Source organism: Aulonocara sp. 'chitande type north' Nkhata Bay, linkage group LG3 (genome assembly GCF_057382095.1).
Source record: "Aulonocara sp. 'chitande type north' Nkhata Bay isolate Kocher_YH1m ecotype deep benthic linkage group LG3, A_spYH_male_GT1.1, whole genome shotgun sequence".
Classification (NCBI taxonomy): Eukaryota; Metazoa; Chordata; class Actinopteri; order Cichliformes; family Cichlidae; genus Aulonocara; species Aulonocara sp. 'chitande type north' Nkhata Bay.
Window position 1 is genome coordinate 24,094,574 of NC_141346.1, and position 15,968 is coordinate 24,110,541.

The 15,968-nt window shown below is 37.4% G+C and overlaps 2 protein-coding genes across 2 annotated transcripts; both read left to right on the top strand.

Annotated features, from left to right (window-relative positions):
- Positions 1-1,694: 1,694 nt before the first annotated feature.
- Positions 1,695-5,980, top strand: LOC147334690 (Fc receptor-like protein 5). The gene is made up of 5 exons (XM_086287397.1): positions 1,695-1,818; positions 3,478-3,741; positions 3,873-4,130; positions 4,949-5,085; positions 5,675-5,980. The coding sequence occupies exons 1-4, from the start codon at positions 1,695-1,697 to the stop codon at positions 5,077-5,079; spliced, it is 777 nt and encodes a 258-aa protein (XP_086143523.1). The 3' UTR covers positions 5,080-5,085; positions 5,675-5,980.
- A 4,510-nt stretch (positions 5,981-10,490) lies between these two features.
- Positions 10,491-13,471, top strand: LOC147334691 (type-2 ice-structuring protein-like). The gene is made up of 6 exons (XM_086287398.1): positions 10,491-10,609; positions 11,867-11,943; positions 12,480-12,616; positions 12,706-12,825; positions 13,133-13,238; positions 13,377-13,471. The coding sequence occupies exons 2-6, from the start codon at positions 11,883-11,885 to the stop codon at positions 13,448-13,450; spliced, it is 498 nt and encodes a 165-aa protein (XP_086143524.1). The 5' UTR covers positions 10,491-10,609; positions 11,867-11,882; the 3' UTR covers positions 13,451-13,471.
- Positions 13,472-15,968: the final 2,497 nt, after the last annotated feature.

Here is a 15,968-nt window from a genome sequence, read left to right on the forward strand (position 1 = left end):
CATGTACCTGTTTCTTTCATTTAAGGAACATTTCTTAATTGTGACCTCCTCTTCTACACTAGAAAACGTGTTCATGCATTTGTGTCATTGCACCTAGATTATTGTATTCCTGTATTTATTGGCTTAGATAAATCGTCCTTTTCATGTCTCAAGGCAATACACGATGCTGAAGCCAGACTCTTGACACACTATAGCAAGTAACCTCATATCATCCCTATTTTATTCTCTTTTTATTAGCTCCCAGTTGATTTTAGAATTTGTTTTAAAATGTTCATGCTACTGTGGTGCCAAGGCTCTGGAAATGATTACCACTCCAGCTCACATCAAGAAATGGTTTTCTTTCATAAGAACCAACTATTTGCCTACTGTTTAAGCTTCCTGCAGCATCTGCTACTCTCCTTGTAAGCAAAGAACGTGTGAGGCATGGGTGTCCTTATGATTTCTGACCTTATCAATTTTCTGTGATTCTCACCACAACTAAAAGGAGAGCAAACAGTCCAGCAACCACAGCATGTTTCACAATGTGCTGCATGAGTATAGACATAATACAAATGTCATGAGATACAGGACTCGCTTGTTGTGCACAGCACTTGAGTAAATTACCACTGTGAATCATTTGAGTCTCAAAAGCAAAACAAAATTGTATTGAACATAAGAGGCTAGAATTGTGTACTCCATTGCATTTTGTTCATATAAGGAAGTCCAGGGCTAATAACCTTACATGAGCGAGGCTTTCTGCTTCATGCCATTTGATAGTTTCAGGACCGTTAAATGTTTAAGATCTCTCTCAGAGACAGCTCTTTCCTGATGAAATATGAAAGAAATATCCTCTATAATAACCACCAACACAGGAAGACAGTGTGCACTCAACGTTTTACTCTGTTATCTTCCTGATGCACATGACACATGTTACACTTCAAAAACATTCCTACTGTAAACATTATGGATGAACCAAAATTACCTCCAACAAGGTGCCACAAAAAATAACTTATGTCACACAAATAAATTATAAGGTAAGATAAGTGATAATGAACTATTTAAATATAAAAAAATAATATTGCAAAAACTAATATGCAACATAAATGTAAAATAAGATAACTCTTTGTACAGTCATACATGGTACAATGAAATTGGAAAAACTGTCCCACATTTGCACTATGTACAACACATAGTGCAAATGTATTTATTACAGTAACTTGAGTAATAAAAAGAAGAAGAAGTGTATGGTTATTGCACATTATTGTTATCATTATACCTTGTTATAAATTTAAATATTATTATTGTTATTGTTGTTACCCCCAAAAAAGTACAGGGAGGTAGCCAATAAGTTCAGCTGTTAGCATTGATTAGGGCTATTGCCCTGTTGTAAAAGTTGTCCTTTGGTCTGTTTGCCCACATGTATATTATAATCTACACAAATTAAATGTGGACAAATATAAATACATGTGCCATGACTAAGGTTACAAAACTGACAGCTAAATATTATAAATATAATGGTTGTATTGATGTATAGCAACTTGAAATGCTCCCAAAAATGGCTCCACAGCATGTAAAAATATAATATAAGCTCTGGCGGACTTGGTTCTATGGTAGGTCTTAAAGGGTTAAAAGCAAAACTGTCCATCTGAGCACACTTCCTTTATTCAGGGATTAAAACTGAAACACGGGTGTTGATTTAAAGAAGGAAGAAACAAATGTTTTATTCTCCCACACACTGTGGACTTGTTTTTCATATTGTTTTCTATAATATGAAATCCATGGAGTCTCTTCTCACTTTCTCACTGTGGACTCTCATTCACTGTTTGGATTTTGTTAAAGGTAAATCAATGTGTTTCTATTACAGATGTTACTTTTAGTTAATTTTACACATGGGTTTATTGGTTGTGAGTTGCCTTTTTCAGTGCAGTGTGAACATTAATAATCCTCTTGTCTTCTGTCTCCACTGTGTAACTGCATTGATTCATTTATTATTTTTAACGCTCTTAAAGCCTCAAACAGTTGAGAAAGTGTCGTTCTTACTCTGCAGCTGTAACATGTAACACTAGACTGTACTTTAATGCTAAACAGTGGATGCTAGTTTGCCCCTCCAATGATACAGCCCAGCAGACCGTGACAGTTATATATATATATATATATATATATATATATATATATATATATATATATATATATAAGTAGGGATGGGTATCGAAAACCGGTTCTTGTTGAGAACCGGTTCCCACTGTTTCAATTCCTTGGAATCGTTTACCATTTTTGCAAACGATTCCCTTATCGATTCCAGTCGCCCTGAATGACGTCACCACGTTGCGGAGCGTCATTTACCTGGCAGGAAACATGGCGGCTCAAACGCTAAAAAGTTTGGTTATACTTTACAAGAAAGGATGACAACAGGGCAACTTGCAATACTTGCAAAGTAGATACTTCATTTAAGGGAGGAAACACTACGAATATGCAAAAGCATTTGCTCACAAAACACGCGATAACCTTAAATGAATGTCGTGTTTTTAATTCCGCTCCGGACTCGTGAATCTCAACCCAGCAGCAGCGGTAACGTTTGCACGCCCTCTCCCGTTAATGCGGCAGGTAAATAATCAACTAACAGTGCATATTATGTTAGCGCGATCTGCCTTATCTGCCATTACTCCCATTACTGTGCGTTTAGGTGACCATGATGAGAGAGACAGAGTCTGGCTGGCGCTCGCTGGCAGTTGTCGCTGCAGTCTACCGGTAGCATCTCCTTTCAGGCCAGGATAGACTAATGTTACCGAGCAGTGACTAAGTTTGTGGTCAAAGGCTTGCACCCATTTGCCACAGCAGATGCCCCGATTTTCGGTAAGTGAATGTGTTTAATTGTAGGCAGGGACATTACTGGATATTCTTGTGTAATTGCTACAGAATAATTTATGTTATACTTTGTTATTGCTACAGAAGAATATTGATTTTATTATTTTACATTTACAATTTTTTTTCCCCGGGGTCCCTGTGACACCACATTGAAGAGCCATAGGCTGGATCTCTTAAGATCTCACTGTTGGGTTTGTAAGGCCATGTTACTCCTAAATTTCTATCTTGTTCAAAGAGAAGATATAAAACAAAGTTCTAAGCTAATCGACCTTAGTGTTCTCCTTTTTTAAAAAGAATCGATAAAGAATCGAATCGTTAAACAGAATCGAAAATGGAATCGGAATCGTGAAAATCTTATCAATACCCATCCCTATATATAAGCATGTACAGCAGAATAATATACATCTTGATCCAATTTTAGTTATAATGGTTGTTGTAGCTCGTCTCTTCATATTTGCTGGTCTAATGGAATATTTATTCTGACTCTCATGTTAATCTTTTGTGAGTCTCCCGTCTCTTTTAGCACTTACGATCAGTACAGGTTACTTCTCTGATGTTCATGTCATTGATCACTGCATGTAGTCTACTGCATGTTAACTGATGTGTTTTAACCTGATGTTTTTGAACCTGCAGCTGCTACTCTGAGCATCCATCCAGGCAGGTCAGTCTTCTTCTATTATGAAACCGTGACTCTGAGCTGTGCAGTGCCAGGCAGCTTCAGCAGCTGGACAGTGAAGAGAAACACCTCCACAAGGTCTTCTGTTTCATGTGAGACCTGGGGCCAATTAAATGGATCATTCTGCACCATCAAAGGTGTCTACCCATCAGACAGTGGAGTGTACTGGTGTGAGTCTGACAGCAGGGAGTGCAGCAACATCCTCAACATCACAGTGACAAGTAAGCTTGCTAAGTAATGTCAGATTGTTGATGTTGTATCTTAAGTAAAAATAAATGAACACATTTTGCAACTTTGTAACAAAGGACAAAAACCAGAGTCAGAGACCACCGTTTCTCTCTCTGCATTTCAGCTGGTGTCATCCTGCAGGGTCCTGCTGTTCCTCTGACTGAGGGAGACAGTGTGACACTAAACTGCTCCTATAAGGAAAAATATGCAAAGGAGTCTACGTCCAATTTCAGTACTGCTTTCTACAGAAATGGTGCTGTTATTGAAAAAACGTCTGAAGGAAGGTTGAGCTTTATCCATGTGTCCAAGGAGAACGAAGCCTCCTACAAGTGTGAACATCCCACTAAAGGACAGTCACCAGAGGTTTGGCTGGAAGTGAGAGGTGATGGTGATGATATTAAGTTTCATGAAGCTTTCGTCTGATGGCTTTTAGGAACAGGTATCCAGTACTCAAGGAGTAAAACTATAAATCAGAACCCTCATCCTCCTCTTTGCCTATGTAATGCGGATACGAAAGCTGATGCGCCAGAATGTCATGCTGAGTAGAATGATTATTTTAAATACAAGGGGAGCAAGCAAGTCAAATACCAAGGGCACAAGCAGGTCTAATCGGAAACAGTTTATTTCCAGACAAAAAAAAAACCAACTCTTAAAAAACATACGCAATAAAATGTTATCAATATACTAAAATCCTAATGGAGACTAAATAAAACAATTCTAAAACCCATAAAAATACAATTTTCTATATTCACTATAATTCCCTGGTGTAATTATGCCAGATGTTTATTACGGGTCCACCAGCAGTCCAGGAATCCCTTCTCCAGAGCGAGGTCCACACCAGCCTCGTCTCCGGCAGATGAGAAGGAGCCTCCTATCTCGTCCCTTCACTAGGCCCAAGATGGGCCTGCACTGCATTAGATTTACTTACATACAGTGTCCCAACATTTTTAGGGTCCCAAAAATGTTCAGGGTCTGTGTTTAGCATTCTCAGTAGTGAACTCAAATAAAAACTGACTAAAACACAAGTTGTATAAAGCGCTTTGAGTGCTCAATGAGAGTAGAAAAGTGCTTTATAAGAGCTAATCCATTTACACAGTAAACTCTTCACCACTATGAACGATGGATTTTCTTTATTTACTTTTCATGTAACATTTGGTCCTAAACAGGAAAAATAATGACAAAACTTTTTCTGTGTCACAGCTCGAGCTCCATCTACGACTGCTCCTCCTCCTCCTCCTCTGATATCTCTTCCCAGGCTGGCATACACAATCTTTTTGTTCATCCTGTTCACTGGTATACTGATACTGTGTATATCCATGTGCAAAGGTTGACTCAAGGTAAGAGTAAAACAAAAAAAATATATTTAGAATAATATATTCAATTTCCACACAGGGTCAGAGGTCCAATACAACATCGTAGCTGCTTAACAAATGTCAAAAAATCAATCATAAAACTATTTTTCCAAACTTATTTTGTCAGTCTAACAATAATTCAAGTATGAAATCAGGTGATAGATACATCTGATTGAAAATAACTTAAAAGCAGCAGCAACACTTTAGCCTCTTGCTGTGAAAGATTCACGTCTTCCATTTGCAGCCTCCTCCAGTTGGACAGTAGATGCCAACTGACCACAGTGGTGTAACGTAGCTTCTCAACTCATTACACTTTGTGAAACAGACCCTTGGTTGTGGCTCAGCTAGTGACCTCAGGCATGTTTGTATGTTGATGTTCATTAAGTGAAGAAAATATTCATGATTTAAAGACAGACAATTATCATCAGGGATTCGTATTGTTGTTAATGAGGTCAGAGGTCAGAGCTAGATCTCATGGCAACAATAGAAAGTGCCACTGTTGTATAACACTGCTTATATGGGATTAAATTCTGCTTTTAAAAAAAGTCCCACTAAGTTTCTGTTCCTCCTGCAGCTGAAACTGAGACAAAAATGAGAGAGTCTGATCATCTCTGACTGGAGTGTCTGAGGATGAAGATCATGATGAACAATAACGATCAATGTATCACCAGGATTAAAGTAACATTTTTTTGGTTTTACTTTTTTAACTTTATAACTTTTTAACAGCTGATGTTTTGCCTACCCTGTTAGCTCATGACTTGATGATCAATCTGCTGTTTGCACTGAACTGAAAACTGCATAATTCTCACATTTGATGTGTTTTTGGTTTAAAAGACAAAAACAATGATTATGTCAACGTCAAAATGTACATAAGCTTCATGCTAGTCTTTATATGTCAATATTAACACTCTGATGCTAACGTAGTAATGTCTTTATTATTGTAGTTAAAATCAAATAAAAACTAATGTATTATGTTTCATATTTGCTCTGTGTATTACATTTTATAAGAAGTTTCTTTTAGGAAACCAGGGGTACAGGTTTGTGTTGTCATGTTTCCTGTTTTATTTTGAAAGTCTTGGGTGTCCTGTGTCTTCTATGCTGAATGTGTTTAGTTGTGCTTTTTTCCCTGTGATGTCATTATGCTCATTAGTGCCAGCTTTTCCCCAGGTGTTTCCACTTCCCTCATTACCCCTCTGTGTATTTAGTCTGTGTGTTTTCATTCAGTCTTTGTCAGATCATCTGTGTTTCTTTCCTCCACGTAACGTTAAGCTCACGTATTTCACGATTCAACTCAGGTCTTGCGCATGTTCCATGTTCATGTTTTTTCCTCATAGCTTCTCACATGCTCCTGCCCTGAATCATGTTCATGTCTTTTGTCATAGTTGTCATAGTTTAATTTCTTCCAGTTTAGGTTTTAGTTTAGTTTTCGTCCCTGTTCACTTTATCTTGTTATTTGTACTCATATAATCACCCTTAACAAAGGGCTTTTTATTCATTCTACATTCAGTTTTTTGTCTGCATTTGGGTCCACTATTTGCTCAACATACAGTCAGTCGACAATAATGTTCTTATAAATAAACAAATGTATCGTTATCTTGTTAATTACTTGTTAATAACTTGGTCAGCAGCTCCATGTTCTGGTGGGATTTGTGAATCTATGTGCACAACAACTGGTCTAAACTATTTTCTTTCCTGAACTGCACCTCAGGCCCCAATTCACTCAATTCAGTCTTTCTCTACCTCACCAGAGACACAGATCTCTTCAAGTCCCCCTCATGCTTTGAGGAAGTTGAGGTAATACATTTGTATGATTGAAGTCGTGTCTGAATACACCACTTCATAGTCTATGTCTCCCCCTTGCTGTCTGATCACAAACAGTCCTTGCCACTTAGGAAGTAACTTTGAGCTTAACTAAGAAGCATTACAAACACTTTGTTTCCTGGTGAAGCATGTCTAAGTCAAGACTCTGTGTTGTACAAATACTGCTTCCTGGATCTGAAGCAAATTCTCTCGTAATAACCTACCAAGAACCAGGAGCTTCGCTCACAGGTCCAGAACGTAATGAGTCTAAGTTTTACTTGGACTCATGCTGCTTCATATTTGGATGATGACATCATCCAAGTATGAAGCAGCATATGCGGTGTGTGGTACATGAGGCCGTACTGTACTGCATTGCAAAATGCTGTTGCAATGCAGCAACATCTGTATTATTCTATTCTATTAACAAATACAGAAACAGTATGCACCATACTTCTGTTAAACATTCACTGTATGTGTAGACAGCAGCATAGAAAAGGTCTGCAAAAACCTGGAAAATAGTAGTACTGATTTCTAGTATCTGAACATGTGATATACACACAAAATCAGAAAGTCAATTACCCAGTAGCAATCAAAGCAATTTGCTACCTGACACCAACTTGGTATAGTGTACTTTTAGCATAATAGACATGGATAAATCAGCATGAAGGTACTGAGGAAGACTCTGGTTTTAAAGTGTGATGTACTGATGTCCCTGAGCAGCAGTCCTGTGGTTCAGAGTGAAACCCTCTCTTACTGCCAAAAATGGGACACACTGAATGAAAAACGTTTTTTGGAGTAACCGTTGTTTCAAAATGAGCCTCTATTATTAGTCTGGCGGAGCTTAAGAAACTACATTTTGTCCATGAAACACACAGTACTAAGGATAATGCTGCTGATCAAAATTTCTGACTGGAGTTTCGTGGTGAAATGTTCCTTAGTTAAAAAAGCAGCATCCCTGGTGGAACCTGTATTTTATTTTACAGTGAATTTACTGCTCTTTCGATTGGCATTAACCCTTTAAGACCTACCATAGAACCAAGTCCGCCAGAGCTTATCTTTATATTTTTACATGCTGTAGTGTCATTTTTGGGAGCATTTGATTGATTGATTGATTGATTGATTGATTGATTGATTGAATCTTTATTTTGAACATGTTGAAAAAGTACAACAACATAGAATTAAAAGAGACAAATGAACAAAGCAAAACAAAAGGAAAACGAGCAACCACAACTACTTTCATGTTCAAAAAGGAGCAGGAAGAAGCATAAGCATTTCAAGTTGCTATACATCAATACAATCGTTATAGCCCAGATTTTAATAATATGTATGCATTAAGTGCATAATTACTACATAAATTGCAAAAAAGTGCAATAAACTACAAAAAATTAAAAAACATTTTTGGCTTTTTGTTTTTTACATATATTTCTAGTTAGAGAAAATTAAGAGGCTTATCCCTCAAAACTGTAAATATAAAAAAGTTGCACAAAATAGTTTCCAACCACAGGATATTTATTTTGAGTGACTTCATAGGTTTATTTTTGAGTTACATCAATTTCTACATACTGCAGGAAAAACAAAAATAAATCCTATAATACAAATTTGCAAAAAAACAGCATATGCATCAAAATAAACTGTTTCCAGCAGTGCAATTTGAGCTCTAAGCATCACAGAAACAGTTTTTTGTTGCTGCAAATTCTTTTTATGAAATTTTTGCAAAGCTATATGTGGAAGGAAACCGTGACCTCATGGTGAGTCAACTGCTTCTGACCTTAACTGGTAGCAGTTACCGAAAAAAATTCTCCACACCCCAGACAACCTGACCACAACTGTGATGGAGTCATTCTGCATCCCCAGATCCACCCACCCACCATGTCCACTCAGAGAGAGAGAGAGATCAGCCATTTTCTGAAGCAGTTATGTAAACAAAAGCCAGCAAAACATTTCTATAAATCAAGAAACAATAATCCTCCACAAAATGTTTCTCTCTTCATGTGAGCACTAACTGAAAGATAAGTTTTTCTTTTTTTCCCTTTTTTAAAAACTGTATCTGAAAACAAGAATAAAAAATCTGGAAATGGCCATAATCCAGGAAACAGTGGCCATAGTCTAGGAAACAGTGGCCATAGTCCAGGAAACAGTGGAACATTCCCTGAGTGCCTAAGGTTGGAGCACACATTTATAAAAATATCTTCTTCTTTTTTTTTTCAATTTAATGTGACCTGTGATTACCTCATTAATAGAATAGAATAATGCAGATGTTGCTGCATTGCAACAGCATTGTGCACCACAGTATCTGGGGTACCATTTGGGAGGCAGGCACATGCACCTGCAGATGAGCAAAACAGCAGCCATTGTATCCTGCCTGCATCCCAAGATAAGGAAAGAGGTACATCAGTTCTTGAGGTGGGCTGGTTACTATTGTTGGTCCATGCCCAGCTTTGCGCAGCTGACCTACAATAATACATACAGGTGACCCTGAATCCTCCCTTAGTTATGCTGCAATAGGCATAGGCTGCTTGGGGATTCCCATGATGCATTGAGTGTTTTTTCCTTCTCAGTCACCTTTCTCACTCACTATGTGTTAATAGACCTCTCTGCATTGAATCATACCTGTTATTAATTTCTGTCTCTCTTCCACAGCATGTCTTTATCCTGTTTTCCTTCTCTCACCCCAACCGGTCGCAGCAGATGGCTCCGCCCCTCCCTGAGCCTGGTTCTGCCGGAGGTTTCTTCCTGTTAAAAGGGAGTTTTTCCTTCCCACTGTCACCAAAGTGCTTGCTCATAGGGGCCATATGATTGTTGGGTTTTTCCTCTGTATTTTTTCTCCGCATCCTCACAAAAACAAAAATGAACAGCTTGTAGAACTGGGGGGTCATATATAGATAAGAACTGGGAGGGGTGTGTTTGGAGGCGTGGTCCCGCTCCTGAAATTCAGATAATTTATCTCCAAGTAAAGTTTGGAATCTGTATTTTATTTTCCACTTAATTTACAGCTCGTTCAGTTTGGCATTGATGAAGTAATTGCAGGTCACATTTAATAACAAAACAAACAAACAACAAACCTCCCCCCAAAAAAACACTTAAGTTGTTTTTATAAATGTGCATGCTCGAACCTAAAGCACTTGGGGAGAAACTGTGTTCCATTGTTTCCTGGACTATGACCAATTCCAGTAACTTTCTCAGTAACTGCTACCAGTTAAGGTCAGGAGCAGTTGACTCACCACTATGCCATAAAGCTGGCTCCTATTCTGAGCTGCTCAGTGGAGTTTAGTTTGGCTGTGTTTGGCTTAGTCCACTTTTCCACTGTTCATCAGAAATGAAGCAGCCCACCGGAGAAGTAAGCTGCCCACAGACATTAAGTTACTTTTAGATTCTAGATTCTGTTTTAGAGTCAATATGAAAAACACATGGACAGGAAACAGACAGTAATGAGGATGATGCTGTTGACTGAAAGAGAGAGTTGTTTTGTTACATTTCCTTTAGTTATAAAAGTGGCATCATTGCTGGAATCTGTATTTAAATTTTGATGAATCCACGGCTCTTTCTGTTGACATTGATGACGTAAATGCAGGTCACAGTTTAAAACTCAGGCACTCAGAGAGAAACTGTGTCCCACTGCTTCCTGGGCCGCAACAATTTCCACTCTGTGTTTGAAGAGGCCGTTCCATTTATTTGGAGAGTTGCTTCATTCTTTCCTTCCTGGCTTCAGGTACAGTCAAAATAAGAGTTGGATAAGCTATTTTGGTTATTTACATCAGAGTAAAACAGAAAATGATTGTGGCATTAAAATAATGTTACAAACATTGATTATCAATTTTATTTTAGGATGAATTTTCTGGAATATTTTGAGAAATATTTTGGGGGAATTATTGCTTCTTTGATTTGAAGAAATGGTTTGTTATCTTTTCTTTAAGTATACTTTTCAGTGAAAGCCCTCTCTCTCTCTCTGTCTCCCTTTCTGAGTGGACATGGTGGATGATTAAGTCTGGGAGTGTGACTGAGTAACTGCTTAAAACAAGCCTGCAAACACTGCTAACTGTAATTTCAAACTGGAGTCTCCAGGTGAAACTGTCAGCAGCGGCTTGACAGATTTTACAGTTTTAAATGTAATGCTGGTGTTTTCAACAGTGTTTCTATAACTCTGATTGATTCTTCCAATCTGCTGGGCGTGTCTGCTATATGTGCTGTGGTGTACATCATGTTTCAGAATATCGCCCTGATAGACACTCTTTCTCACTTTTTCTTTGACTTGAAGAGGAGGAATGGACAGAAAAGGATGAGTCATTCTCTGCTCTCCTACAATGGCCATTTTATCATTTTGCAGAAACCCTTAAATATGCTGCTGGTTTCCATAATGCCCTGTTCCAGTCAGAGTATGCAGGAAATGCAGATATGTTGAGCTGTTTTCGCACCAGTCTGCTAAAAGTGTCACCACATACAACTGCATTGCTGGAGAGTGAAAGCTAGCAGTATGAACTGTTTACTGATCTGCAGTTCCTTCACAATGGAAACATTTCCACCTCTTATGATCCAGGCTGATGGTTTTATGGAGGATCGATGAAAGAAAATCAGTGTGTGACACTGAAGTCTGTTGAGATGTTTCACTCAGGTTTTTCTAGAAGATGGTTCTGAAAACACTCCCATATTGAAGTAAATGTAGTCACTTTGTTTCTTTTATGACAAGTACAGGTCCAAAGAGTCACAATGATGTAATTTTTTATATAATAGTAGACTATCAAATGCTGTTAATAACACTGGTTTCAGTGTATTTTCACCTGAACAAAGCTTGTCCTTAACACACTATTCATTCAAGAAGAGTATGAAAAACAACAAGCACATCACTGCTGTTTTATTGATAGTTACAGGTTATATAATTGCGTAAAATTAAACTGTATATAAGCGCTGGTCTTAATATGTTCTATACATGTTTTTACGATAGTAACTTTTTTTTTTCTGTTTTCCACAGAGACACTAACATCACCATGAAGCTGCTGACACTGTGTGCTCTTCTCTGTGCAATGATGGCTGTAACCACTGCTGGTGGTGAGTATGGCAGTATAATTTCCATTATATATATATATATATATATATATATGAGTGTAATTAAACATACAAATTAATAGTAAAATGTATTAATTTAATTAATGTAATCTTATTTATGAGAGTTAAAGAAAATTGATTGATGCCCACAGGTTTTTTGCATTTTCCAGATTTTCAATAACTTATGTCACGCTTAACAGAAAAAAAACCCGTACAAACCTTGAGGTTTCTGGCTGTTATACTGTTATACTCAATACCTAAATGATTGGCTTCCACTTTTAATTGACCTTCTTTCCTGAAATACAAAGCTTAAAGTAACATATATCATATATCTATACCAATCTATAAATGTGAAGGAAAGACAACGCCCTGTACTTCATACACATAACTGCACCTGAACACCACCAAACCTTTAATTATTGTTTATATGTCCAATGTTACTTGTATGACTTGTCAGTTATTGGATATATAATAATTAAAAGTAATACAAAATAAGATATTAACCAGAGACACATGTACAACTGTTCATTTGTCCACAGCCAAGAGTCACCTGGTCAAGAGGTGCATTTATTGTCCTGATGGTTGGAATCAAGCCCGGTGTCCTTACGGTTGGACTCAAGTCGGTAGTCGCTGCTTTACCTACAATCAAACACCCATGAGTTGGGATTCTGCTAAGGTAATTTTATTTTACTTTTATCATCTTTAACACCTGATTGAACCACTCATTGTTTTAAAAAACCTCTGCTTTGTCCCTCTTCATTGAAGAGACACTGCTGGGGCTTGGGGGCAAACCTTGCATCAGTGCACACTTACTGGGAGCACCAAAGGATCATGCAGCTGTTTGGCAACACGCCAGTTTGGATTGGAGGAAGCAAAGGACTCAAGGTATATTGTCAAAAGAAAATGTTAATTCCCACCTGCAGTGAAACCTGAGGCAGGGGAGAGAAGCTAAAAGATCAGGCATTAATGATAACCAGTGTTGGGCAAGTTACTTTGAAAAAGTAATTAATTATAGTTAGTAGTTACTTCTTCAAAAAAGTAGATGAGCCAGTAACTGAGTAACAAGATTGTAAAAGTAATTAATTACTTGAAAACTTAACTATAATTAATTACTTTTTCAAAGTAACTTGCCCAACACTGGTTAGGATAAAGCACAGGCCTGTCTGAACTACTAATTTTTTTCTTCTACAAGGGTACTTGGTGGTGGAATGATGGGACCAGTTTCTTCTTTTCAAAATGGTGCTGGGGAGAGCCCAGTAATGGTTACTACGAGAACTGTCTGCAGATGAGTTCTCGAGGTAATTTAGAACAGTTATCAACGAGTGCTTAATGTGTATGACTGGTTGAAGTGATCAAATATACAAGCCATAAAGGCTGGTTCTTTAGGTTTTTCATTTGAGTAACATTTGAATGATTTCTGCTCTTGAATCTTGCAGATTCAAATTGCTGGCTTGATGCATGGTGTGGATATCATCTGCCATCTGTCTGCGCCAAGAACATCGTCAATTGACAGTGTTGGACTGACACTCAAAGCATGAAGCTCCCATAAAACACACACTGATGCATGATGGTGTTTGCTCTTTGTTTTTGCAACATTAACTTAAGCTTCCTGCAGCATCAGCTACTCTTCTTGTGAGCAAAGAACATTTGCTGCATTGATGTCCTTATGACTTCTGACCTTGCCAGTTGCCAGTGATTCTCCTCACAACTAAAATGAGGGTAAACAGTCCAGCAACCACAGCATGTTTCAAAATGTGCTCCATGAGTAAAGACATTGTGCAAATGTCATGACTTGCTTGTTTTGCGCAGCATTTGAGCATTTGCAAAAGCGCACAAAATTGTATTGCACATGTAAAAAATATATAATAATAATAATAATAATAATAATAATAATAATAATAATAATAATAATAATAACAACAACAACAACAACAACAACGACACTAATTACAAAGTAAAAAAGGACTAAATTGTTATAGTCCCTTATCAAGAAATATAACAATTTAGTCCTCACAATAAAAGAAGACGAGTATACACAATAAAAACATACAAAAACAAATAAACAGAGATGTACATAGTCATCTATACCATCAGGCTTTCATTTTAACATACACACATACACTCATCTCTCTCAGATCCAGATCTGACGTTTTTCTTCTTCAGTATGTTTAAGGTTTGGGTGGCAGGCTAAAGTTTCCCTGAAAAATATCTTTTTGACACATATGACACTTGAGCAGGTTACACTCCAAAAATATTCCCACTGTAAACATGAGGTGGGGAAAAAAATTAGCACTCACAAGGTGCCATAATAAATAAAAACAAATTTTAAACATAAAATGATATGTTAAGATAAATGATAAGATGTAAGTAAACTCAAATATGTAAAATTAGTATATTTTTGTATATAGTTATTTCAATATGAGTAATATTGAAATAACTAACATGCAACATAAATTTATATTATTACTTTTCAGTGGATTTAAACTATCAGCTTTTATTTTGATATTCAGTGTATGTTATATTTATTTAAATTAATAAACAATATCCTTAATCTCGAATTCAGCTATGTGATTACAAATGCTTGGTGGAAAAATAGTCTCACAAATGTCCTCATCAGCAGTGTGTTACTGTCTGTCTCCACCTTGTGGACATTTTGACACTTTCCGCTTGTTTCAATGCAAACTGAACACCTTATATAATGTAATTAATATAATTATAATCTTGGTTCAGAATGTTTATGCAAATTATCTTCTTTATGGATGTTAACACCTGGATATGGAGCATATATTGTTACAGCAATGTTGTGCTGTTTGTTTAAGAGCCTGTTGTTATGGAATCAAATTAAAAACACACATCTGCATGAGCTCCATCACATTCTTGAACAGTGGGGTTGGTGTGTTGCCATGAATTATGGGACAGAGTGATCTTTTTCCTTTCATAAAAGATGACCCAGTATCTCCTTTGGTAAATACGATTATAAATAACTGAATCACTTTTCACCAGCTTAAGTCAGCCAGCTCTTACTGTGGTTGCCACGGAGAAATCTTTTGGACATTCACCCAGTAACCTTTAAAAGAAAAACTGGCAATCTGAGCACACTTCCTTAATTTGAGGATTAAAACAGAAACACGGGTGTTTATATGAAAAAGGACGATTAAAAGGACAAGTAACTTCCTGCAATTTCCTCAATTATTGATTCCTTTTCTGCAATCTCTGGCTACACCATAAATTGGTCTAAGTCGGAAGTTATGCCCATTTCTAAATTGTGTCCGCCAGTTGTGAGGAGCTCATGGCATTTCAAGTGGATGCCCGAGGGTTTGACTTACTTAGGGATTAAACTGACCCCTGGTTTAGACAACATAATGCAAGTAAACATCTCCCCAGTGATTCAAAATATTCGGCCGCTGTTGCAGAATTGGGTTAAAATAAATCTGTCCCTTTTGGGCAGAATTAATTTGGTGAAGATGATTATTGCCCCTAAACTTCAGTACTTTCTTCACATGTTACCGATAGCAGTCCCACATAATTTGCTAAAGCTTTATAATACAAGTGTGGAGGGTTTTGTGTGGGCAGGCAAAAAGCCATCTTTTAATCGGTCCAAATTATATGCTGCTAAAGAGAGTGGCGGGTTGGCATTGTCCAAGATGGTCTGGTATCATTATGCTTTCTCCCTCTCTCAGTTAGTTAAGATACATAATTCCTTTACGGAGAAGCCATCATGGGTTGCGATTGAGGAAAATCTTGTGGCTCCTTCATCTTTAGAGGCCTTCCTTACTCAGAAGGGAAGACCAGTACCGTTTAAAGATCCAGTATTGGCTTTCATGCAAGAGACCTGGTTTAGAGCTCACCAATATACCAACATTAGCCCTTATCTTACCGCTAGAGCCTCTATCTGGTATAATAAGAAAATATTAATTGATAAGAAACCGGTCTGGTGGGAGGCTTGGGCTAGGACAGGTATCAATCAGGTGGGGGATTTATTTGGGCAGACTGGTATGAAACCGTTTGCAGAAATCAGACGAGAATTT